The sequence below is a fragment of the Exophiala oligosperma genome (genome assembly GCF_000835515.1).
Source record: "Exophiala oligosperma strain CBS 72588 unplaced genomic scaffold supercont1.7, whole genome shotgun sequence".
Taxonomy (NCBI): Eukaryota; Fungi; Ascomycota; class Eurotiomycetes; order Chaetothyriales; family Herpotrichiellaceae; genus Exophiala; species Exophiala oligosperma.
Genome location: NW_015622824.1, coordinates 1,074,522 through 1,099,222, shown reverse-complemented (window position 1 = coordinate 1,099,222; position 24,701 = coordinate 1,074,522). Strand labels below are relative to the sequence as shown.

General features: G+C 49.9%; 10 protein-coding genes across 14 annotated transcripts; 5 read left to right on the top strand and 5 right to left on the bottom strand.

The window, feature by feature from the left end:
• Window positions 1–315: 315 nt before the first annotated feature.
• Window positions 316–2,023, bottom strand: PV06_07695 (uncharacterized protein). Its single transcript, XM_016408965.1, has one exon. The coding sequence runs from the start codon at window positions 1,661–1,663 to the stop codon at window positions 404–406; it is 1,260 nt and encodes a 419-aa protein (XP_016260719.1). The 5' UTR covers window positions 1,664–2,023; the 3' UTR covers window positions 316–403.
• Window positions 2,024–2,240: 217 nt separating this feature from the next.
• Window positions 2,241–6,140, bottom strand: PV06_07694. Of its 4 annotated transcripts, XM_016408962.1 has the most exons (8): window positions 5,415–6,140; window positions 4,209–5,365; window positions 4,001–4,146; window positions 3,743–3,930; window positions 3,604–3,668; window positions 3,206–3,535; window positions 2,711–3,146; window positions 2,241–2,623 (listed from the first exon to the last, which is right to left on the bottom strand). In XM_016408962.1, exons 2-8 carry the CDS (start codon window positions 4,382–4,384, stop codon window positions 2,459–2,461), a joined length of 1,506 nt encoding a protein of 501 aa, XP_016260716.1. In that variant the 5' UTR covers window positions 4,385–5,365; window positions 5,415–6,140; the 3' UTR covers window positions 2,241–2,458. The 4 variants fall into 4 exon arrangements, with proteins under 4 accessions (XP_016260716.1, XP_016260715.1, XP_016260717.1 ...); XM_016408961.1 differs by having other exon boundaries at window positions 4,209–6,140; XM_016408963.1 differs by having other exon boundaries at window positions 4,001–6,140.
• A 621-nt stretch (window positions 6,141–6,761) lies between these two features.
• PV06_07693 (uncharacterized protein) lies at window positions 6,762–7,910 on the top strand (the record flags this gene model as incomplete). Its single annotated transcript, XM_016408960.1, has 3 exons — window positions 6,762–6,792; window positions 6,858–7,095; window positions 7,148–7,910. The coding sequence occupies 3 exons, from the start codon at window positions 6,762–6,764 to the stop codon at window positions 7,908–7,910; spliced, it is 1,032 nt and encodes a 343-aa protein (XP_016260714.1).
• A 618-nt stretch (window positions 7,911–8,528) lies between these two features.
• On the top strand, window positions 8,529–9,476 carry PV06_07692 (uncharacterized protein; the record flags this gene model as incomplete). The annotated part of the gene is made up of 2 exons (XM_016408959.1): window positions 8,529–8,751; window positions 8,968–9,476. The coding sequence occupies 2 exons, from the start codon at window positions 8,529–8,531 to the stop codon at window positions 9,474–9,476; spliced, it is 732 nt and encodes a 243-aa protein (XP_016260713.1).
• A 289-nt stretch (window positions 9,477–9,765) lies between these two features.
• PV06_07691 (uncharacterized protein) lies at window positions 9,766–13,950 on the bottom strand. The gene is made up of 5 exons (XM_016408958.1): window positions 13,636–13,950; window positions 13,474–13,583; window positions 13,109–13,422; window positions 12,760–13,060; window positions 9,766–12,711 (listed from the first exon to the last, which is right to left on the bottom strand). The coding sequence occupies exons 1-5, from the start codon at window positions 13,677–13,679 to the stop codon at window positions 10,667–10,669; spliced, it is 2,814 nt and encodes a 937-aa protein (XP_016260712.1). The 5' UTR covers window positions 13,680–13,950; the 3' UTR covers window positions 9,766–10,666.
• Window positions 13,951–14,164: 214 nt separating this feature from the next.
• On the top strand, window positions 14,165–15,826 carry PV06_07690 (uncharacterized protein). Its single transcript, XM_016408957.1, has 3 exons — window positions 14,165–14,504; window positions 14,556–14,879; window positions 14,932–15,826. Exons 1-3 carry the CDS (start codon window positions 14,378–14,380, stop codon window positions 15,684–15,686), a joined length of 1,206 nt encoding a protein of 401 aa, XP_016260711.1. The 5' UTR covers window positions 14,165–14,377; the 3' UTR covers window positions 15,687–15,826.
• Window positions 15,827–16,367: 541 nt separating this feature from the next.
• On the top strand, window positions 16,368–19,472 carry PV06_07689 (uncharacterized protein). Its single transcript, XM_016408956.1, has 2 exons — window positions 16,368–17,335; window positions 17,388–19,472. The coding sequence occupies exons 1-2, from the start codon at window positions 16,630–16,632 to the stop codon at window positions 17,675–17,677; spliced, it is 996 nt and encodes a 331-aa protein (XP_016260710.1). The 5' UTR covers window positions 16,368–16,629; the 3' UTR covers window positions 17,678–19,472.
• Window positions 18,371–19,528, bottom strand: PV06_07688 (uncharacterized protein). Its single transcript, XM_016408955.1, has one exon. It carries the CDS (start codon window positions 19,310–19,312, stop codon window positions 18,578–18,580), a length of 735 nt encoding a protein of 244 aa, XP_016260709.1. The 5' UTR covers window positions 19,313–19,528; the 3' UTR covers window positions 18,371–18,577.
• Window positions 19,529–19,618: 90 nt separating this feature from the next.
• PV06_07687 lies at window positions 19,619–22,873 on the top strand. Of its 2 annotated transcripts, XM_016408953.1 has the most exons (3): window positions 19,619–19,713; window positions 19,785–19,889; window positions 19,935–22,873. In XM_016408953.1, the coding sequence occupies exons 1-3, from the start codon at window positions 19,705–19,707 to the stop codon at window positions 22,389–22,391; spliced, it is 2,571 nt and encodes an 856-aa protein (XP_016260707.1). In that variant the 5' UTR covers window positions 19,619–19,704; the 3' UTR covers window positions 22,392–22,873. The 2 variants fall into 2 exon arrangements, with proteins under 2 accessions (XP_016260707.1, XP_016260708.1); XM_016408954.1 differs by having other exon boundaries at window positions 19,785–22,873.
• PV06_07686 (adenosine deaminase) lies at window positions 21,590–24,000 on the bottom strand. The gene is made up of 2 exons (XM_016408952.1): window positions 23,014–24,000; window positions 21,590–22,905 (listed from the first exon to the last, which is right to left on the bottom strand). Exons 1-2 carry the CDS (start codon window positions 23,680–23,682, stop codon window positions 22,453–22,455), a joined length of 1,122 nt encoding a protein of 373 aa, XP_016260706.1. The 5' UTR covers window positions 23,683–24,000; the 3' UTR covers window positions 21,590–22,452.
• Between the last annotated feature and the right edge of the window lie 701 nt (window positions 24,001–24,701).

Genomic DNA, 24,701 nt, shown 5'->3' with positions numbered 1-24,701 from the left:
AACTAGTACCGAAGGGGTTAGAAGTAAACATCGCCTCCTACCCAATCACGGTCCAACGCGGGCTCGAGAAGCGAGAACAGCCACCACGACAGATAATTGTCACGATACAAATCAATCTTGAACCATGATTGCTATTTATTGGAACGCTTGCAGTCGGTTAAAATGTTGACGTTCGCACCTCATCCTCCGTTTATAGCACTCTACTCTCTTCCACACCTTTCAAAATTACAAAGTGACCGGTGACATCTTCCACTTGTAACGCTTCGTCTTTTTTCATCTTGACTCGTCGTGTGAGACACACTTGTTGAATTGGGATCATCTTGAGACTCTGGCTTCTGATTGTGTGTCATTCACTATCTAGATCAACAGATATCGTCATGCTTGTGTGAAAAGTCGCAATCGTTTACCAATCTGCAATGTTTTTCCTTTGTGGATCCTGGACGCTTTTCCCGGCACCTTCAGTGATTACTTCGTCCAACACCTTGACCAACCCCTTCACCTCCTCGGCTGTGTTGTAATGGAGCAGAGAACACCTAATCACTCCATCGTCCGCATCTGGTATGCCCAATACCTTCTCACACAACCTCTTGCTGTAGAAGTGGCCATTTCGACACCCAAAGTCCGACCGCGCCTCTATCGCATCAATGATGCCGATCGAACTTTGGCCCTTGACTCTGAAACTGATCACCGGGACTCGAAGTTTCCTGTCCGACGAAGGTTCTCCGTATATTTTGATCGTATCCGGCTTGGACCTCAGATATGACAACAGTATTTCTTGGATTTCCTGCTCCTGCCGGGAAACTGCGTCCCAGCCGACTTTGTCGATATACTCGGCGACCTGTGGTATGGCCTGTGTGCACTCATAACTTCCGGCCGCGAGACCGAGCATTTCTTCCAGCGTGTCCCTCGATTTGAAATAGTGTCCCAGGCTCTGCAATTCGTTCTTGGCCTTGTCGCTAACGTACAACATCGAGACGTGCGGCCCATACACCTTGTACCATGAGAATGAGTAGAAATCAACACCGAAGGCCTTAACATCGACCGGCGCATGTGGAGCATAGGCCACCGCGTCGACGCAAAACAACGTGTTTGGGTTGGTCTCCCGGATGACCCTGGAGAGACTCGCAACGTCTGTAACCGTGCCCAAGATGTTCGAGGTGTGCGTGCAGCAGACCAAGCGTGTCTTGGGAGTCAGAAGCGCCTTGAGATCATCCGGCTCCAACCTCGGGTTTGAATTGGTGTTTTTGGTTGGGATCCACCACTTGACCGTCAGTCCCTTCCATTCCGCCAGTTGGACCCAGGGTGCCAGGTTTGCCTCGTGGTCGAGATTCGACAGGACGATCTCCGAGCCAGGCTCGATCTTGAGAGCTATGGACAGGTTTCGAAACAACTGTGTCGTTGACGGGCCAAAGACGACCTCGTTGGGAGACGCGTTGATATACTTTGCACCTGCCAGGTAACCTTGGTTGAATTTGCTTGTCGAGGTTTGAGATACAGGATAAGATGCTCCCAGCTGGACATTGGTCGAAGAAAGGTATGTCGAGATGGAATCTATGACCGTCTTGAGGACCTGTGACCCTCCGGCATTGTCCATAAAGACCTGCTTTTGAGCCAAGGCAGGGAATTGTGCCCTGGTGGCCTGTAAATCGAGTGTTGAAGGCATGATATTGTCAGTGATGCTCAACTGGTCTTTCGTATAACTGTTCAATACTTCGAAGATTTTCCTGTCTTTAGAGTACAAGTTCTGAGTCTTGCCAGAACAATTCTGGAAGAATTGAAGTAGTCCAGAAATAACTCACAAGCTGAATGAGGAAGGTGGACAATCCCGCCCTTTGGCTACATACAATGCAATGATGAGGAGAAGATGTTGGGCATCGTCGGCGAAGGCCGCAAACAGCCCCATGAAATCATCTTCTTCTCCAGTCGTTTGGACCTCCCAGAAACGTCGGCAAACCTCATCGGGCAACTTCGTCGGGCAACCTCATCGTCGCCCCTAGAGGCTGGGAAAGATGGAAATAAATAGAAAGGCCACTCAAACATTTATCCCCACTAGAGCATACCGACCTAAGGTATCAACTGACATCTGCCGACAACCACCTCTGGCTGATGCTTCTCCTGATTCTCGCTCGCTTGGAACCGCGGGTCTCCTCGTCCCAGCCCGATGGTTCTCGGACCGCGGAACATTCATGTTCGATAGCTACGCAAGGGCACTGTAGAGGTTCTGTCTCATCGGCAACGGGATAGTAGGTCTGGATGACATGTATTTCCCTTTCATGGAGCATTGCGACTACTATTGATACTTCCTTGCGATCAACGTAGGCCCTCCATCAAATAGTCTACTAACGTCTAGCATGCAGGGATCGATCACCTGCTAGCATCCACATCTATGGTCTGCGCCAACATACAAATCTTCATCTCTCCATTGCAATTGCTAAGGCTGGAGGACCAGTCACACGGATCAAATGATGTACCTGAAGGTTCTAGATCCCTCAATGAGGAGCTTGCCCTGATCGGCCTTGCGATTCATCCACCGCATCCAGATGATGGTCAGGGCAACCAGGATAAGCGTGAAAAGAACCATGGCACCCACGGCAACCACACCAGGGACGTATCTTGGAGAATCCTGAAAACGGCATCTGGTATCAGTCCAAAGATTCAGTTGGAGGGTGAAGAAAAAAAGTGTTTCGGCGGCGGTGCCGCACGGTCTTACCTGTTGCCGGAACACCAAGGCAGAATAGATGCCACCGATGGCAGAAATACCAGTCACCCATGCAGAATAAACATTCCTTTCTGCATCTGTCCTGATGTTGTTCATTCCCCAGGCGTTTGCAGAGATCAGCATCGCACTGCATCCAGCCTGACCCAGAAAGGAACCAGCAAAACGAGTTGGGCCCGATGACGGGAATGCTATCATGCAAAGACCGACGATGGTGATGGTGCAATGCCCAAGAACGAAGTATCCTCGCAAACGAATCTTGTCTGAAGCCCAGGACAAGCCAAAGGCGTACATCGTGGCGAAGGCCGCCGGAGGTGCCGTGAGAATCAGGGACAGCTGCATCGAGTATCCAAGAGATTTTCGGAAGATGATGGGCAGGAATAGGAGGAAGCTGTACGACCCAGCTGCGCCAGCTAGGGCAAGGATTGCACTGAGACTCAATTAGCTTTCTTCTTATTCTGTGCCCAGCACGAGTCGGATGTAACCCACAATGCCCACATGTGTGGCCTTTTCAGAATCGACTTGATAACCTTCCAGGTGACCTTACTTTCTTCAAAGTCTCCACGGTCCTTTAGCAGGCTCTGCTTGACTACATCCTTCTCTTCGGTGCTCAACCATTTGTTCTTTTCGACATTGTAGGGCATATCTGGTATGACAAACCATGCAAGGACTCCAAATCCGATGGTAAGTGCCCCTTCTACGATGAAAATCCACTTCCATCCATCGCGCTCGGGATTGTGGGCAATTTGAGTCAAGCCGTACGCGAGGATGTTACCGAAGGATGAGATCATTTGCCCAATCAAGTAGTAACCGGCCGCTCTGCGTAAGTCGCCAGAGTTAGCCCATGGGATCACGGTGCCGTCTGATCTGGCATATTGTCGACATACCTCTTCTGATAGTCGTACTTTCGATACCAAGAAGACAGCAAGTATATTGCACCAGGAAAGAGGCCCTAGCAATGTCAGCACTGCCTGGAGTATCAATTCAACCGGCTCTTTGCCGGCCATGTTCATTGACTGCACGAACCGCTTCCACACAACCCAACACGACTCTCAACACTGAGAGAACTCTCCAATCTCTGACGAAGCCTACACATAACGTGACGATTCCCCAAGTAACGCACAGGGCAGACAGCCAGTTGGCAGGGCCAACTCTCTGCAGAGCGAGGTTTGACGGGAGCATCCAGATGACATAGCCGACGTAGAAAACCAAGACTGGAAAAGGGAAGTCAGTAGCTTTTCTATACATCCTCTGCGACTTTGACGCTAGATCCAATTTACTCACTGGCAATGGAAGACCTGTTGGACACTTCCAGATCCGTCGCCTCGTCCAGCCCAGCAACACGTGCACCTCCAAAGTTGTTTCGGTCGACCAGAGAGAAGACATACAGGCCGCCCAGGATGGGCACCAAGCGCAGGTCGACCTTTCGCCTGTTCAGACATCAGGTTAGTGTTCAAACCAACCCTGCAGAAGTGGAAGCTCGGCCACACACATTGCTCGCCCTAGGAGGGCCTCCTGCTCCGGCGTCAAATATTCCAGAGCGTCATTGGTCTGCTTATCTGTCTCGATATAGACACCAGTGCCTTTGTCAAGGTCAGCCTCTAGTTGGCTTCGTCGAAGCATGTTGGAATCCATGTCCGTCGTGGATTTGTGTGGAGAGTTGGTCATGTTTTCCAAGGTGGAAGGAAAGCCTTGCACAGTACTTCTTCTCGAGGGTCATCAATGCTCTTATACAGATCGCACGGCCATTACTCGTTCCATGGATCTGAGATGTGGCGTCCCTCGCTTCCCCGGAACTTGCTCAAGGCTCCAGTTTCGATCCGCGGGCCGAATGAGTGGTCATACACCCAATCCCGGGGCAAAAGTGTGGGGAGTGGAGGAATCGAGAACGCTGTTTGTGTAGGTAGTTGATGCATCGACCTATCATTTTATGTGGTGATGATGAATTCCTCTCGCCACGTTGGTTTGTGGGTTTGTTTCTGGATGACCCTGCACAGTAGGGTTAAAGGGTGTAAAGTCTCGGACCTGGCAAAGTCCCGCGGCCCATCACCAGTGCAACCGCTTCCGGCAGACAGAAGCATGTCGGAAGATTGGGTAGGAAAACGTACTACGCCCAGAACGCCTAATGTTTGGACGGCAAGTTGAGCTTTGGTCAAAAGACGCTCGTATGGTGCACGCCGAGATTTTCGCAGATAGATGTTGAAGTTCTTTGAAAGCGCGGGCGGATGGAGCAGTTGAGACGATAAATGCCTTGTCAGTAGAAATAAGTCATGAGGGCGAAAATAGTGGTGGAGTGCCTTGTACAAATATCGCTTTGCTTGTGCGATGGTCGGAAGGCTGCAGTATTTCCCATTACCAGTCTCTTCCAAGAGGCTTCAACAATTTGCCTGGTTGGGGCTCTTTGCGATAGAACTTTTCCTTCAGCTTCGAAATGCATCGGTGCCGCAAATGATCATTTCTTCTTTAGAGCAGAATCATTTTCCACCATCCTCTTCTTCCAACTGATAAAGGCTTCGTCCTTCTCCTCGCCCATATATTCTGCCCACGCCGCAAACTCCTTGCTCGTTTTCGGCTTCAACACGTTCGATGTCTCCGTTGCCGGGATTTTGTTTTGTATCAATTTGGATCGGCATGATTTAGAGTCATCGCCTTCTGGGTTAGACTCCTAGGTAACGTGTGAATCGGTAGAAGAGCTTACCCATCCTTGCAAGTGGTCGATGTGTGGTATTGACAGGGGATTCAATGACGTTCAAAATGGGGTGGGGAATTGCAATCCTGAAGTCGCGGAATTAGGCCCTTGTTAATTACACTTGAGAGGACTGCAACGTCGCCCTTTACGATAAGTCTCTGTCGATGCTTGTATCTGTCTCGGGTCCATGTGTATGGAAGAGGGGCATCAAGACCAGGAATAAGCCGAGTTTCCTCCAAAGCACTCATCCTTCCCAGTGAATGGAGGGATACAACATTGCTCCCTCATTCACCTCCTTGTTCCAGTCGGTTTGGAACTCCAGCGCAAGCCCATCATCCACGCATGGTACAAGGACTTCGAGATAGGCATTCAATCATTGATGTGGAGCACACGCCATTGAATGAGCAACAGGGGTTGCTGAGAGGTATCCCTAGTAAGTGAAGACAGGATTGTGATCGAACACATGTGAAGCATCAACGTTGAGGTATTTATCACATGCCAAACCAGCAGGCTGGAAAGTGTTCCATGCACGCCTTGCATGATGTGAGCCAACAGGGACATGACCATGCGGCATGGTGACCCGAGAAATCCGAAGATTGTTGCATGGTACAAGAAGGGGAGACAAGGGCTCTCAACGGGCCACAGACCCCTGCACAATGCCACACAAGCACTTTCTCTGTGCCCACCGAGCGTCCCTTACATACGGTTCCGCGGGTTGACCCACCAGGACACTAGACCAGGGAGAAGAGGACACTACATACTCGAATGAGTACGGTAGCGAGAGATGCGACGAGTAGATTCTGTACCAGTATACAGCATGAAGCCGAGAAATATAGTTGCCAGGTTCGTGGAAATGGTAGTGTGAAGAGTGTCAAGGTCATTAATTGACTGCCAAGACTCGCCCAAAAGCTGAAGCATCGACCCAAATCCGGCGATTATCTACGACTGCAATGGAAACTGGATGATGCGGTCATGAGCATGTGAAAATCCTTCGTCTTGCTCTTTCTCTTCATCTTCATATCAACCCAACTCAGTATCATCAAAACCAACGAACCAGTGTCCTGCATCGAGTCTACTCTCCCACCATGCCCAATGAATCTTAGATCCGCCACAGTATTACACGCGATTCTTCTCCAACTCTGGCCATATCATCCAACTGCGCCTTCTATTGTCATGTACCGGTAGTTCGCCTGCGCTGATTTCTTTGTCCACTCGGATCAATCCAGCACTTGGGTTTGTTATCTCATGGAAAGATCGTTTTGACGGTCATGCTCCGATACTTTTCTCATATATTCCGACTCCTCCGTTGAATCTCTAGCCTCGCCATTTTTTTCAAGGTACACTCCCAAGCCCGCCATGGAGAAGTTCTCGCAATTCCGCGACAAAGGTATGTCTAGGATATGCCCACAGGAGCAATCACTTGTGTTGCCTGTTGCTGACCCGTATGCTTAGGCTCTGGCATTGCACCATTTCTTCCAATTCCTCACGAACCCGCCGGCATTGCCCTACCTTTCCATGCCTTTCTCTTTGTCTTCCGAGTCCCATTACTTCTGATGTTTGCAATATCATATTTTTTGGTTCTACAATGGATGCCTATAGGCGTATTGGGGAGGAAGGCGTCGTTATGGTGTATACTAGGAATCCCTGGGATATGGTGGATTGACTTGCAAATTGATGGAGTGAAGAAAGGGTATGAGTTTGCGCACCCATCTTACATGGCGTGTGTGTGCTAAATTCCACAGGTCACTGGCGAAGAACAGCACTCGGATACCTCAGGCTGGGTCAGTAATAGCATCTTCGCATGCTTCGCCCATCGATGCTTTATATCTGGCTGCTATCTTCGACCCAATTTATGCAGCGACATATCCGAATACCAGACTCGTCGAACCGATCTCCCTTTTCACCGCTATATGTCGGTCATTTACACATCCGAAATCGAATCCTCCTGATGGTGCCAAATTGGTTGATATAGGGGCCCTAGTCGCACGAAACCCCGATCGCATACTAGTGGTGTTCCCCGAGTGTACCACTTCCAATGGGAGAGGCATCCTACCTATGAGCCCCAGTCTCTTGAACACACCACCAAGAACCAAAGTCTTTCCTGTCAGTCTGAGATTTACACCTGCAGATGTCACAACACCAATTCCACATGCCTACCTCACCTTTATGTGGAATTTGTGCAGTAGACCGAGCCATTGCATAAGGATTCGTATAGCCGAGTCCGTGTATAACACGTCAAAGCGAAGTCCGGAACCAGCGGTCGCCAAAGTATCGTCGTACACAACAAATTATCTCGACACGTTGGCATCTGACGGTACAGGAAGTGACGCGGACACGCTTGTGGGTGGTGAAGATTCCGAAGGTCCCACGACCAAAGAAGAACGAGCATTTCTAGACAAGATTGCCGAGGCGTTGGCTAGACTGGGCCGAGTCAAAAGAGTCGGATTAGGGGTTAAGGACAAGACGGAGTTTGTGGCCATGTGGACGAAATCTCGGAGACGATGATGTTATACGAAGCAAGGGGGGGAACGAACAGCAACAATCTATGTATTAGCGGCATTATCTGCAAGGCTAGGAATGAAAAAGGGTCCCGAAGTCGAAAAGCACAATGAATTGATGAATGAGATTGACATTCCAGAAGCCTTGTGAGATTGCTGATCAATCTCAGGCCGTTGGAAATGGGGTCAGTTGACTGGTGTCAACACTCATGTGGCAGTTATACCCAATTTTACAAACATTCGGTCTGTGCGGTCCACGATACCCATGACCAACTATCCTACCACCCTCGTGCATACTCGCTCTCTTTACGCGAGATGTCCAAATCTCTTTATCGAACGCGACCACGCGAGAAATAAAGATCCCTGCATGACGCAGGTTTTTCGGTGTCGTCGTCGACCTACCATGTCTCGAAGCGTGGTATAGATACTGGAAGCTCTACAAAACTTTCATCCTGCAACCAAACACCTCACCTCAGTTTCAGCATATACCTGGAAATACCTCCCTATCTGAATGCCTTACTGATCATCAGTATCGGTCGCGAATCTTGCACCTGCCACGAGCACTTAATCACATTCCCTTTTTACAATGTCACCCTCTGACTTTTTTCGAGTCCGGTCTCGATCCATGAATGCAATCAAGGTCGCAACTCTACTCACGGCGTTCCTTGCGCCACACGTCGCTCGTGCCACCACCGCGCTTACATTCTTCGAACACTCTTCATGCAACGCCGGCACGTCTTTTCAGTCTTACAATGATCCGAATGCTCTTCAGGCAGATACGTCATGCCACCAACTTCCCAACGGCACGGTGGCGGTGTATGTGAATCAAATTGATGATGGGTGTACATGTAAGTTTTGTTCGGTTTTGTTTCGTCCACAATCATCGTCATGCTTGTATATTTTTGCTGTTTTCTGTTGCGCTCGGCAATACGTTTCAGCATCGCTCCCTCGTCCGGGTACCTTTTATTCTTTTTGTTGTGGTGTTTGGTGTATCATTTTTGGATCGGTACGGACTTTTTAGGTGTACGTCCTGATAAACACGTTGACATGTTGTTGTGTAACAGTGCGGATCTACACATCATCGGACTGCTCCCCTCTCGCTTCGTCCCCGGCCGGCCTCCTCGTCCCCGGAGGCAACTGTTTCTTTGTCGACGAAGGCGTCGACCTGGGATCGTGGCGACCCGACTGCGCCGGAGTCGACTACTCTTCATCCAACGGTCTCGACAGGGGCAACTCGTACTCGAACAATGCGAATGACGGCAGCGACGAAATCTATTCGGCACTCGTCACGGCGAACGGCGGGGTCGTAACGTTGACGGCGACGGCGGCCGCCTCGACTTCGACTTCTTCTTCGACTTCTCAAGAGACCGCAGCAGCGACGACGTCTGCCAGCGGCGGGAACAGTACGTCCAGCGCGGCAGGAAAGGGGGGTGCAAGCCAGACGACGTCAGCAGGCGCCGGTGCCAGTCAGACGTCACACAGTGGCTCCTCACCCGGCACGAGACTCGTAAACCGTGTCTCGACAATCGGAGTGGGCGTGGGGATGTTTGCGTTGGTTGCTGTTTTGTCTTGAAACCTCGAACGCTTGTTGAGCGTCCACACATACTTGACCACATGAATCGTCTTTCCCCAGACGAGATACCAACTCTTCATTTGGTCCGGCGTTTACGCGATACCGGATATGTAGGTAGCCTGTGTCACCTCGTACCCCAGAGTGTATATATGTTTGTGCAACAAACGAGTGATCAAGAGTGCACATTGGCGCAGAAAGGAGACGAGGGGCATCCGTAGAAAGTCTCAAGGGATTTATGATGTGTTACCTTCCAGGTCCTGATCTCAGATAGATAGGTTAAGTACCTGTACGATTGGAGAGTTTCAATTACTGAGGTACCTCTTGCTCCTTCGTATTCTTACATGCATGCATGCTCTCACACAACTACAAAGACCATGGCCACCCCCGGTTTTTCTCTTTTTGGCAGCAAAAAAGAAAACAAAGAAAAAGTACCAGGTACAGTAATGTTGCCAGGACTCAACCGTCCGAGATACCACTGAGTGATTTTTGGCTCCTCCCATCCAATTTGCATCCCTTCCCTTGCCCTTCCTGCCATGCCATGGTTTGTTGTTACCCCTCTATCAAAAAGGAATTCTTGTGTGTTTTGGGGTGTATATCGAATACTGAAAACAACCAACCAACTCAATGAAGCAAGAAAAGTTGGTTGTGATTTGCTCCGACAGAGGTGAGAGGAGGTAAGAGCTTGTAAGGATGGCTCTTTTCGCGAGCTTGTACGTAGCACCGGACACCGAACATGATGGCTTGGGCCGTGTATTGCGACTGTCGTCGGCAGGATTCTGTCTTCTCTTTTTGTTTATTTTCCTTTTTGCTGTTCTTCTTCTGATTCCTCCGGTGCGTCTTTGGCCATCCCCCTTTACGGGTCTTCTATGTTGGGACCTCTCCACCCGCCCGCCGATCGTACAGTGTTGTTGAACCGTGTGACTCGAGATGACTGTCTGTCGGTGGATGACTTCTGCAGCTCCTGGTCATCTTCCTATTCCCGGTATGGATTGTGAAAAGGTTGGGCTGATGTGATGATCAAATTGTCCACCTCAATACCAGATTGTCTTTTTCTGCCCCGGCTGGGTATGGGCTTAATGAGAGATATGAATGGAGAAATCACTTTCTCTAGCTTTGGCCATGATTTGATTTTGAACTCGATGGCTACAGCGTCTGGTGTTGTTAAGCGCGCTCCACCATCCGATGTTCGTTCATCTCCATCGTGAAGTCGCTCTCTCACCATCCATCAACCCTCTCTCAAGCTCATCTTCATATTTGTACGTGACTCTTCGCCCTCCGCCACCGCCACCACCACCACCACCACCTGCTTTTGCTGCCTTCTCACGCCGCTGTTGCTCTTTCAACATTCGCTCACGGTTTCTAGCCTCACGCTCCAGAGTATGTGGATCCTTCTCTGGCTCCGTATTGATATGTTGTTGTACTGAAGGTGTCGACCGATGTGATGAGCGCTCGTTCGTACTCGTAGCCGTGACACGGTCATTCCCATCGTCCATCTCACGATGATGATCCTTTTTGTGCCGCCGTGAACGGTGCCGTGATTCTTGATCTTGTGTATCGTGTTCGTAGTCATAATCGTTGTTGTAATTCTTCTCATCTTCACGATGTCGATCATGTCGGGATCGTTTGCGGTCTCGGTCACGTTCGCGTGGCTTGTCATCTCTCTCCCGATGACTATCTCGATCCCTATCCCGATCTCGCTCGCGACCTTTCTCGCGTCGGTATTCATCTCGGTCACGCTCCCGCTCGTCGTACTTTGAAGACTTGCTGCTCCGGTGTTTACTCCTGCTTTCGGCGTAGTGATCCTCGCGATCTTCCATTTCGTAGTCGCCGCTACTATCGACTTCATCAAATCGTCTGGATCTTGATGATCGATACTTTGATGACCTGTCCTTTTCATCACGACTTCGTCTTGATAATCTGTGGTCAATAGACTCTGGTCGAGATAGATCTTGGTGGTCTCGGTCATAGTCATCATAGTCAGCTCGATTCGACTTTCTAGATCGCTTGTCCTTATCGCGATCGTCATGGTAGTCTTGCTCGTCGACGTCTTGCCTCGAGTTGGCGTAGCTGTCTTGTCTTGAGGGTCTCCTGGATCGATCTTCAATAGCATCTTCCTCAATGTCTCGATTTGAGATCCTTTCGCTCTCACGGGACCGTGATCGTGGTGCTTGTGTCTTGGACGCTCTGCCCATGATCTGAAAACCTGATCCTGACGTACGTGAATCTGGCCTTGAAGGGGCTGGAGGAGCTGCAGGAGGGTCACGCATCGCTCTAGGACCTGTTGGCGCACCTACAATACCAACCCCTTTTGCCTCGGCAGGGGGGGTGAACGGCTTTACTGATGAGGCGAAATGTCCATTCGGCATGGACATCGATCCACGACCACGAGATGAAAATCTACCATGACCTCGAACTCCATATTGGGCTGATGGGCCTAGAGGCGCGGTCGGAGGCGGCATGGGTCCTTTAAGATCTTCACTGTAAGCTTCCGGGACCATTTTCGCGTCAACACCCCCATTAGTGTCTCTGCGGTCCACTGTTCTCGACTCAAATGTCTCAATAGGTGCATATTCTTCGCTTCTTGCTTGATCTTCAGTCCCATTCTTCTGTTCATTGTCAACAAGCTCTGGGGCAGTGTCATCAGCAGCCGTAGCCGTATCATCCGTCTGCTTCTCCTCGACCGTTTGCTTCTGATAATCTTCTCCAAGAGCTTCTTGGACCTCGTCTTGACCACCCGGGGCAAATTCAGCATCTTCGTGTGTCGTATCATCGAGCTTGTTGGAATTTCTCTGATCGTTTGGAGTGTCATTGGGACGATCCTCGGTTGTCACGGGCCTTATATTGTGTTGATCGGGGCCGTTAAAATATCCCTGTTGCTGCTGGAATTGAGAAAACTGATAGAAGTTACCACGACCTCTACCGTAACCTCCACGACCCCGACCACGACCACGACCGTAGCCACGATAATAACCAGTTTGGAAATCACCATTGGAGTAAGATTGTTGGAAGTCGCCATTGAAACCATAGTTTGGGCCAAAGTCACCGCCCATGGCATTCGGAAATGCATTTGCATTATTATTCTGCCACATACTGTTGTTTTGATTATTCCAGAACATGCCTTGATTTGGATTGAAGTTCATTCCCATGTTCATAGCATTCATTCCATTCATGCCCTTCGAACCCCCGAAACCGCCAAACATACCGGACGACATTGGATTCATCCCAATAGGCATTCCTGCGTATTATCAGCACATGTCGAAGAAATTCTTCGAAGAAAACTTACCCATCATTGGATTGAAACCGCCCATTCCATTAGCCGCCATCATCTGCATCATCTGATTCATGTCCATGTTGTTCATGCCATTCATCATGTTCTGAAAATCCATTCCACCCATGTTATCAGAGTCCGAGTTGAACTGCTCGCGTGCCTGCGCCCTTGGACCAGTCGGAGGCGCAATTTGGTCAACGGTAGAAGATTCGATGCTTTTGACAGGCTGCAAAGGTATTTCACGATGGTCATCATCCAGGTCTACTTGAATATCGATGTCATCGTCTAGGTGTTCAGCATCTTCGAGGTCATGATCCTGGCAGCGGTTAGAGATTGAATAAATCAAAGAAGTGAATGAATGTACCTCTATCGATGGCAGGATATCAGCAGGAGCAGCCGCGTCTTCACTGTCGCCTTCTTTAACTGGCGGTTCTATGGTTGGCTCAACCACAGGCGTCTCCTCCTGAATGTTCTCTTCGAGGCTTTCTTGTTTCGTGTTGGACTGTGGAGTCTCATCGGTAGCAGTGGTTTTGACCAGTTCCTCTGCCTTTTCTTTCTGTTGCAACTTCAACCAAGCCTTGACTGTATTTCGCATTGAACGGTGTTGTTTGCATGTGTCGGCCGTGAATGGCTTGTGGTCGCATTTGGGGCAACTGGTATCGCAAGACTGAGTAAAACCTGTTGTTCAATTAGACATGAATTTTTCAACCCACATGCGACCTGACTAACAAGACTCGCATATTGACTCGTCACAACATGATGTTTTGTAGGCGTCGAGATTGATTTTCTGGCATGTGGCACAATGAAGTTTGTCTGGCACTTTTTCCATCGGCAAAAAACTGCAATAGTTAGATGATATTGCCAACACAGCCTTCGGCGCACGGAACATACTGGGCAAGTTCCACCAGAGAGGCGTCCAACGTCACCGAAGCCATGACGAAGATCGATAGAATTGTGAGGGTGTGTTGGGTGAAGAAGACTCGAAGTCGAGTGCTCTGGTCAAAACAGCGGCTGCGCGCTTGTGATCAAACGCCATTGACTGACATGTAGAACAACAATCAACTGCTCATGAGAAGACCGCGAAAATCTCGCTATTCTACAAGAAAATTACAGTGACATGGTGATAATGCCATTGACACAGTTCTTTTCGCGTACGGGAAGGGCAATTCACAGAACGGTCACTATTCTTTCGCAGCCCGCGAGGCTAAAGGCCCAGCCTTGTTGGTCCGTTCTTTCTCCAAAAATCTCAAAATGTCGGGTTATGAGCTAGTCTAAATAAGGATTGAGGGTTTTACCCGATGGTCAAAGGAAAATCGAGTCCAAAAAATGATGATGAGATCACCACCATCAGCTATTGGTGCTCCGTACTACTCGTATTCGTTCTCGAACTCTGTATGGAGATCTACAGACCGTATTATACCTTTCCCATGTCCCTATATGATACTAGACTTCTCCTCCTGACCAACTGTCACTCCTCTACTCATCCATTTCAGTCATTCTAAGAGGTAGGAGGACCATAAATATTAATTACTGTCTGTCTTTACGGAGTACCAACGAGTCTCACTGTCGCTGCCTCGATCGGTTCTTTCATGGTTCCGTTTCTGCTGACTGGCAGTCACTTCGACTTGAAACCATGATCCTCGGGCCTGTGAACGGACTAGACTGCCTGGCCTTTGTCGTCTTTCTAATTCCTCAGCTGCTGTTCCAGGTGGCTTTCACTGAACTTCTTATCGTGATAGTAAAAGTCATCCCTTTCTTAGGTATGTCGACAAATCGCCTGTAGTAGCTGCTCCATACTTATCTGCATCTAGTCCTGCAATTACCATACCAATTAATTTGGGAAAGATATCTCATCAAACAGCGTGAGCAGCCTCCTTTTACGCAGCATGCCAGCCTTTTCCAGGATGTAGTCATTCGCTGCGTACGATATGCCTTCGCCCGTATTCCTGCCAGTGTCGGTAGAGTCTTTTTCTCCAAGTGGGTGGCCTATCCGTTCTTCCGCTTTCGTCTATTACGACATGGCTATCTTCATTGTCCAATGTTCTATCGAGAGGTCGTTAGATACGGAGCTCGAGGCCTTTGGATTGTCGAAAACCCAGACATTGAGCCGGACATCATCGTTTATTATGTTCATGGTAAGTACAACGAGGACGACAGTACAAGGCGATGACTTGTTGACTTTTGTAGGTGGCGGATTCAGCATGGGGTCGGCCTACTTTTACATGGAGTTCTTGATGGCCTGGACAACTCGATTGAGAGAGAGTGGGTTCAAAAACCCTGGTGTATTTGCACTCGAATACACCCTCGTGCCAGATGCTCAATGGCCAACTCAGTTCAACGAAACCCGCGCTGGGTATAAATTCCTACGAGAGACATTCGGGAACGGCTCTGCTGCGAAGATCTGCGTGAGTGGTGACTCCGCGGGAGCCACACTGGTCTTGAGCATGTTGTTGCAGCCCGGACATCTGGAACAGGACCCTCAATTCCTGTCCCTACACCGACCAGGGATAGCCATTTTGCTTTCGCCTTGGACACACTTGATTTCCGACTTGAACCAGAACACCAAGAGTGATTATTTAGACAGGAACAGTCTGCACCTTTACGCCAAACAGTATGCTGGGCAAGCGGCGAAGTCGGACAGCGTAATCGCTCCAGGCTTGAATACCGGCCGATGGAGACAAGCATCGCCACTCAATGGGTATCGCATCGTATACGGTGCAGAAGAAGTCTTTGGACCGGGAATTCAGGACATGGTTCACCACATGAAAAACAATGGAGCCGTTGTAAAAGCTTCGGAGCTTGAGGCGGGAATTCATGCATGGCCAGTTGTGAATCTGTTTCTTGGTGAGAGTCGGGAGGAACGGCTGCAAGGCTTGGATATCATGACTGAGTTCATCATGTCATCGAGTTTAGCATCGAGTTCAGAAAGATTGAAGAGTTAGGGGATTACAGCCATCAGATTAGATCAAGTTTTTCAAATTGCTTTCATCGACGATCATTCCGGGTGCTCACTGACGACCACAGTGATTGTAGTACTGAGTTGTCATGTTTGCAATAATGTTCTGGAATGATAATCTCCAACTTGCTCTATCATCATTTGGGCTGTGTTGAATTATTGTGAGGGGATTACCAGCAATGCGAATGCACTGCGCAGTCATAATTGAATACGATGGTGTGCTACCGTCAGGCTTCACGCACTGCAATGCACCTGTGATGGTATGGCCACATGGAGCTCTAATCAACATTAAGAAAAGTACAGTTGCAGGAACTGTCATGATGCATCAACAGAGTGATGAAGATTTGAGAGGCGAAACATTAAATGATGGTTTGAGTCAGAGAAGCGGCGAGGCTGATGGAGATAATGATGATGCAAAATATCGATAATGTGTGACGCCTTGGCCCCAATGAGCCTGCAAAGATGTGTGAACAATGAATGGTGGAGATTATTATTAGTTGACGACGCGTTTCGCAAGGGATGTCTATTCGAGCTCTGACTGGCCCAATCGCCAATCGGGGGTGGCTTGTTTTTAGGGCGGATGATCCAGCGACCTGATGCCCGGCTCGATGGTTATTAAAGGCACCATGTGCCCGCCGCGGCTCGTTGTTGCTGTTCACAACCCCTCATCTCATCCCGTCCAGCATCACACACCAGCCTCGTCAGCCTTGTGCTCAGTCACGTGACCACACCGTGACTGCACCGAACTGCCCTTTGCACTGATTGTACTTCACCTTGTATCGTTGGAATCATGAAAGGCCATTCGTGTGCAAACAAACACATCTCACGCCCATAAAGACCCCTTATCCAAACCATGTCTTGCCCAACCCAAAATCCCACCAGCCAGCACAATAATCATCACCAGCAGAGAGCGTGCGGATACTTAAGCAATGAGTAACGCAAACAACACTAACTACCGGCCTAAATCCCCCAACTTATCAGGCGTCAACCCACCAGCGCCGCCGCCAAAACTCGCTCGCATCCCCTCGTACCATCCAGAGCCGACGGTGCCTCCAGGCTTCCCGGTCTCAGCTCGTGGTTCCTACGACGCCTCGCCTTTCTTCTCGCCACAAAACACCACGCCGTCAACATCCTATTTCGCGTCACGACCGTCACCGTCCTTTCCACAGGCTTATTCACCACAGACATTCCGAACTCCGAGCATACCCACCCAAGCTCTTTCGTCAAACCACTCAGCATCCTTGCCACTTTCTTACAACCAGTTTAATTCTTCATATTATCCCCCACCACAAACTCACCAGCCTTTTGACCAAAATTATCCCCTTCAACAACAGCCTGTCCAGTCATTTCCTTCCTATCCAGAAACATTTGGTCAACAGTACAACGACATGCCTCGAACTCGACGGGCTGCGGCCGAGGAGTTAAATCCGACTTATGACCCCAGTGGCCCTGGAAGTGGCATGCCCTTCAAGACTGAGCAGCCCTCTGCCGCCCTACCGGTCATGCCCATGGCCACAGCAGATCCCTCTCATGGAATTGATGTGAGAACTAAATTCCCCGTGGCACGCATAAAACGTATTATGCAAGCAGACGAAGATGTAGGGAAAGTTGCTCAAGCAACTCCCACTGCTGTTTGTAAGTATTAACCTTTGTGTGATGCAATGAGTATGATGCTAACTTCCAGCAGCCAAGGCTCTTGAATTGTTCATGATCACGTTAGTGATGAAGGGAGCAGCAGAAGCCAAGGACCAACACTCCAAACGTGTCACGGCACAACATCTCAAGGCCGCCTTGATGAAAGATGGCCAGTTTGATTTCTTGACCGACATCTGTGAAAGTGTGCCTGATGAAGGATCCAAGAAGGGTAGAGCCAAGTCAGAGGCAAAGAGTGAAGAGAGTGACGATGAGGTTGTTCCCAAGAAAAAGGGAAAAGGTGGCAAGAAGAGGAAGGCCGATAGCGATGATAGCTCTGATTGATTTCGCCCTCGCGCAAGGCAACACGACGCCCAAGTTTAGCACGACATTTCTACGACCACTCCATGCAAGGCTCTAATTTTGTTGAATGCTATCGGGAATGAGCATATGCTGAATCTCACCTCAGAGCATCACGACATGTCCAGACGGGATCTGTGGGATTTGAATTTCTCAGAAACTCTCATCATCAATCTGTTCCATAGGCGACGATCGGGAACGATGCAAGAGCAAAGATAATATCGTCAGCTCCACAAACTCAATCTGCGACCAGAGGAAATTTGCACCGTCAGTGAAACACTTCCACCATGATGGTCAGGCTCGTAACAAGAGCATTTCCTTGGTCCATGGTGACAACTGCGAGCTTTGCCCTCGAAGGGTTTTTGTCCAGGCCCTTCAAAATGGGAGTCCAACAAACAAGCACTTCCAAAGACGCGTTGTTCAACTGGGCCCATGCATACGCATACAATCGACTCGACTTATTCTTTCAGTCATAGCAAACAATTCAGAATTGGCTCCTGCTCCTCCTGTGCTCAAGCACACAGTCATGCGCACCACATAGATCCTTCGAATACGAGGTCACATCGACTACTGAAATTATTACAATCAAGCACCAAAGCATTTGGGGTTTCTCACTTTCTCGAGGATCCTCCTATCACTGTCGGAACAAGGGTTAGTACCCGTCCCATACATAGTGTAGATCGACCTGACTCCTCCGTACTATATTCGCCCCTGTCTTACTGATTTCATTTTCCAATACTGCGAATTCCTCTCGAATCGAGGCTCGGCTGGCCCTAGGTGTGGCAACCTGCGATGGCTTTGGACAGGTAATGGTTGTCAGCCAGTTTCGTCAGGCAGAGCAGAGCCGTCGGGGCGAAGCCGTCTTGCTTCACCAAGCAGCTGGTCTCATGCAGAACGATGTCTTGTTGGCAAGGATGGTGTGTTGATCCTCCATGACCAAGGCACCTGATGCATAACAGCGAAGAAGATGACCAGGCCAAAGAACGTAGTGAATGCCAGGGCGACCCATCCTACTCCGGCAGAGTAGGGGATCACAACCAGGCACAAGAGCGCAAAGGCACCTATGATTAAGCCACCAAGAAGGCCACTGGCGATGACCCCATACATCTGAACAGTCATTTGGGCCGTTTCTCCATTCGCCCCATCCCAGTCGGCAATCCAGTGGTTTTTGAAGAACGTCAAAAGGGTAGATCCCAATGATGCAAAGGCCAGGGCCAGCAGAAACAACAGCCAACTTATGGCGAGGAACTGTTGGACCTGATATTGCGAGAATGCTGGGTGTTTCGACGTCGGTGCCGCAGTGTCATTTGACAAGACGTAGGAGAAGGTGATACTGGCACCCAAGGTTGTGATAGCGATGGCAGTGCTGAATAAGCCGTTGAAGAACGTCGATACTGACGAACCATGGTGTTGTGTGATGGGACGTATCTGGGCAAGAGAATGGCCATGCTCGGAATCTTGTCCTGTAGGTGTCGTCGTCGACAACTTGTCCTCGGGGGTTGGCTGACCAGAGTCTTGTTCGTTGTTGCAATTGCAGTGCACGTTGCCCAGACAGTTTTCGAGAGTCGGAAGAGCATGAGTGTCATCAGATATGGACATTGAGGCTTCTCTAGCCATCATGACTGTGCTAGACGTCTGAATAGTCGTGGACGTAGAACTCGAAACAAGACTGAAGATTCGACGACGGCGAGATCAGAGGAACTACCAGGTATTCCACAAGCCCAACAGTGCGAGGCATGTTAATCAAGATCTGGAGGCTCAAATCGTCTCATCGAGAAAGTACATATACTTATTGATCGTTATGTATTTGTAGGCACCCTCAAGTCATTCGGCTTGGGTGACTCCAACATGATGGAAGCTGCGACGTCCAAGTGACCCAAGTCCCCTTAGATTTACCTGTTTTCATCGTCTGTCATTAGGCCTGTGTCGACAGCGCCCTTCAGGCATCCTCTCAGAGGCGCAGAATCAATAATCTTTGCAGCGGTTTTGGCCTGCAATATGAGTCACAAGACATGGATATTGTGAGTGCTTCTCTCTCAGCAGATTCGAAGTTGTACGAGGATGATCGAGTCTAACGGCGCGCGACCTGCAGCTCACGCGCCTGATCGCAGGCTCCGGCACGTCACCGACCAAACAAAGAACCAACACACCTGCTGAGCGTCTTGCTACATGCAAAAGCATCTGCAATGCACTTACTGTAGGCCTGCGGAAGATCTATCCATGTTCCAGCTGACCGTCCTAGCAAACCTGGCGAGGTGGTGCCGTTGAGCGCGAGGAGGATGCGGCATTGACCAACACTACGAAACTTCTTCAACGTCTCGAAAACATCCTCCACGATGAATCCCGACGAGCTGCTCCGCATTCCTGTCTGCGTTATGTCGCATCGAGCCAAAGCTACATCATCATCACGAAACTGGCCGTGTCCTCTCGAAACACCGATATCATCAAAGTTTCCGCCCAGCTGTTCCACATCCTAATCAACGGTGAGGCCGAGGGTTTACTGGATAGCAAATTGTTCACTCGGTCTCTACTGGACCTCGTTTGCTATGCTACAATAGGAGGGCAAGTCATTGTCGAAGAGCGTCTGGAAACAGACTTGGTTGAACTACTTTTCGAGATTGCCACAAAGATCAGGTTGGAACCAGACATCCTTCCAGCTTGGTTCTATCCGGATCGAGAGAATACACGTGGCCGAAATGGCATTGACGAAACTAGGAGAAGTCAATTCCCGTTGTTTTTTGTGCTGGTGCAGTACGTTCACCACGACGGCCCAGTGGGCGACTTCGCAAGGACGGCACTGCTCTACCTGACCGAAACTGCCTCTAGATTCAAACCCCTGGAGACATGGATGATCGAAAGCGATCTGGCACCACAAATGGCTAGTGGTCTCGGTGCTCTGTATAGCAGGTTGAGCAGACAGTCAACATCATTAGCTGGTCGGTCTTCGAAGCTCGCCATCGTCACTTTGTCCGACTATCCAGAGACAGTGGATTCGTTGGCGGAATTGCCACGGGATTCTCAGCAAGCCATCAAAGCCTTTTTCTCATATCTGGCATTCTGGCAAGACACACTGAATCACTGCAAATCACTCGAGGTCAGCGATACCTTGTTAGATCACTTCCAAGTGCTTTTCGTGCAACAGCTCCTCTATCCCTCGCTGTTAGAGTCATCCGATGTTGAAGGCGGCTCAACAGCTGCAGTCATTGCCCATTTATCTCGCATGCTTCTGGCAGTAGATCACTACCAGCTCATTGATCGAATGTTGGGCTACCTCCTCGCATCCCCAAATACCCCGAGAGTTTCCAGGGACAAATCTCATCGACGACAACGGATGTCTGTCAGTCGCAGTAAATCCATCGAACAGTTGAAGGCACTTTCTGAAATCGCCGATAGCCCTTCTCCGAATCTATTCAACCTGCTGGATCTGCTGGTGATGAGCCTGAAGTCTAGTCACTCGGAAACAGTCAACGCTTGTCTGAAGTTATTGTCAGTTATTATTGGCAAACATCACTGCCACGTACCAAGAATTCTCTTTAGAACTGAGGCCGCCTCTACTCAACCAACACGAAGAAGTGTAGACGCACTGAACAACTACCTACAAAAATTGTTTGATTATTCTGGGGCGATCGCGAAAGATGAGTTAGACAAGGAACTAGACCAATCCTACCAGAACGCCTTGCTGGATGGCCAGGTTCTGCTCGAGCAGCATAGTTGCTTCGTCACACCCCCAGCAGACGCTGACTTGGTCAACGGGCACAGTATGACTATTGCACCCGAATGCAAACTATTCGAGGCTCTCACACAGCTCTTGCGCAACTTCTTTGCAAATGATTCTGTCACGAACTTATACCTCACTGAAGCCTTGGTGGCCCTGACTGCTTGCGAATATATGGACCTCAACAACTGGTTATTACCCGGAAAGCAGGGTCGGCTAGAGGAAAATTCTGAGTACAATATCACGTTCATCCTGAGCGAGCTTGCGGACCAAGTCAGGCAGTGGAAATCGCAGTTCCCTCAATGGGACGAGCTGATATCTATTCGACGACACGAATTATCAGAAGACACACCAGATCGACCACCAAATCCAAGAACCTTCTCAGGCCCGTCCGCTGAATCCGTGAGCAGACCAAGAAGCATCTCGCCGTCCAAACCTATATCCAAGCCGCCGTCGAGGCCGACTACTCCTAGAGGCAGACAAATCCCGACCACTGAGTTTGGCTCCATAGACAGTAAGATTTCAAGGTCTGACAGCCATCGAACAATTCTCACCGAACGTGCTTTGGGCCGGTCACCTCTTCGCCAAGCACTGCGAACGGATGAAACAGATGGCGTAACGGCAGCCCCTGAAGCGGGCCGGTCCATAACGCCCTCCACTACATCGCTGCTGAGAACTCAAATCGACATCTACAACACGAAGACCCCTACTGAAGCCACAGCATCTCTACCGGTTCATGCAGGCAAGAAGCAGGATCCTGAGACTGAAGCCCTGTCATTGCGCCCACACCTAGCTCGAGGTCAAGATTCGGGCACCGCCACCCCAATCAGTCGAGATGGCACGGAACCTCGGAACCAAGCCAGCCTGAACCATATATTGACGAATGCTGTAATTCTACAGGAATTCATCCTTGAGATCGCCGCGATAGTACAATTGCGCGCGACGTTCTTTGACGAAGTTTCCTTCGTAGGCAAAAGGGGTTGAATACTGCCGATGGCCGTACATATGAACGATGAGAATTACATTCCCATCGTATGCTCAAATCTCAAGCACCGTTGACCATGGCTTGGCTCTGTATCATCTTAGCTTCGTAGTCGTCCAAAAGCGCGAGGAAATGGTTCCTTCGCCAGGACGAAATCCATGAAATGCCAAATGCATTCCGTTGCAGCTGAATAAGTTCTTTACGTGTCACATCCGATTCCCGTGCCAATTTCTCGACGTTTTCATTGACATAAGCGCGGAAGTAGGCCGGATCGTCAGAATTGATCGTGACCTTGACACCGCGGCGGAGAAGAGTGAGGATTTCGCGGCCCTTGAAATCCGAAGTCACAACGGAATTGGACACTGGACAGCAAGTCAATCCGATGTTCTTGGATATGATGGTTTCGATCAGCGACTCATCCTCGACAATGTTGGTCCCATGATCGATACGGTCAACTTGAATTTCGTTGATACATTGACGGATGTGAGTAATGGAATTTGCTTGGTCAATGTCACACTATTATTTGTATGTCCAGATTGTCAGTAACTTGACGGGCACGAGGCAGTCGCTGGAGGGCCAGGGGCAGCAGCAATGATCTAGGTAAAAGAGCAGCAAAACACTCACATGAGCAGTCAGGAGGAAGCCTTCTTTACTGGCTCTTTGAAAAACGGCGGCAAACTTGGACGGTGGATTATCCCGCTCGTCCGAGTCGAGGCCCACGCCGATGAGTGCATCTTTGTAGGGCAAGGCTTCCATCAGAGTCGCCATGGCGTATTCGGCGGACTGGTCGCGGAGGAAGCAAAGGATCAGGCTAGCCGATATCCCCAGTGTACGCTGCGCCATCAACAAGCCCAAACGGTAGCCCCGGATGACGGTCGGGAACGGCACACCTCGGGACGTGTGCGCCTGGGGGTCGAAGAAGAGTTCGACGTGCTTGACGTTTTGCGCGTGGGCACGCGTCAGGTAGTCCACGGCCAGGTCGCGGAAATCATGCTCGGTCTGGAGGACGCTGAGGTTCGGGTAGTAGACGGCCAAGAACGACGTCAAGTCGTGAAAGGTGTATCCCGTCTGAGATGGGTCGAGGGACGACAGGGATGGTGGGAGGGGGAGGTTGTTCCGCTCGGCGAGTTGGCGGGCCAGGCCTGGTGTGAGGCAGCCTTCCAGGTGGACGTGGAGCTCGCACTTGGGCATTCCGTGGATGAATGTTTTGATGTCGATGTCACTGTCGCCATCTTGTATCTGCGGGGCAGCAGAGTCCGACGACATATTGTCGATTGCGGTATTTTGTCTCATTCTTCTCGGATCTTGAGCCCGCAATTGCCCCAATATTTGATGGTCACAAAGGGTTTAAAATGGACCAATGCTGCCTGAGGCGTGACTCGACGAGCTGAAATGAGGGCCCAGTTCGCGTATTCAGATGCTTCACCTACTGCCTTCGCACACAATGTGTCCGGCCTTGATGCTGATGACCTCTCTTCCGCCGGATAGCTGAGAATGCGGTTTCAGGATTTCTAATAATATGCTACACAACCTAAACACATTGACGGCTGCTGAGGTACCTAGAGATGCTGACAAGATGAGGCAAAAAGTACGTGATAAGATGTTTTAGAGCACGGGAAGGGTGTGTACGAAAGACCCAATGATGCTGTGATAACGGCTTCTTAGATGATAAGCGGAGGATCACGTGGGTAAGTTGACAGCGAGGCTATGGAGGAGAAATAAACAAATCAGCGACCAGATGTCCCGTGTGTGTCTGTATGTGCCAAAAACAGCCGTGATTATCGGATTGCCCAGGTAGGGAAATGGATGACTTGGATGGGTTCACGACGTGTCGGATCTCGGCTGCTTGATGGACTCTTACAGCTCACGTTGTGCATCAATGGCGGGAGATGATGTGATGTGGCAGAATGTTGACAGCAGGCAAACCGGGATCTGTTTCTCGAGGGTGCGAGTACGACTACTTGTTATGTACCTAGAGGTAGGGATGGATGTACGGGGAAGTGCTCCGTATGGCAAGATACGGTATAATTCAGGGGAAGGACAAGCCACTGCAGAACCAGGGGAGTCGTCGTTGTAGTCGTACTGATATACGGAGTATGGAGTACCCTAGCCCTGTAGGTGCAGGGGGAGGCAGGTCAGGTACTCCGTACTCCGTAACAACTTTACAAGTGTCCAAGTAATTTAGGGACAGCCTGATCAGCACCGTTCGCGGGTTTATAGGCTGCCCGGGAGGCGGATGCTCAGGCCTAGAGGGGCACGAGAGGCGCCTCTGACTTGCTCGTGCCCGGCGATTCAAATAAGCGTGACCGGCT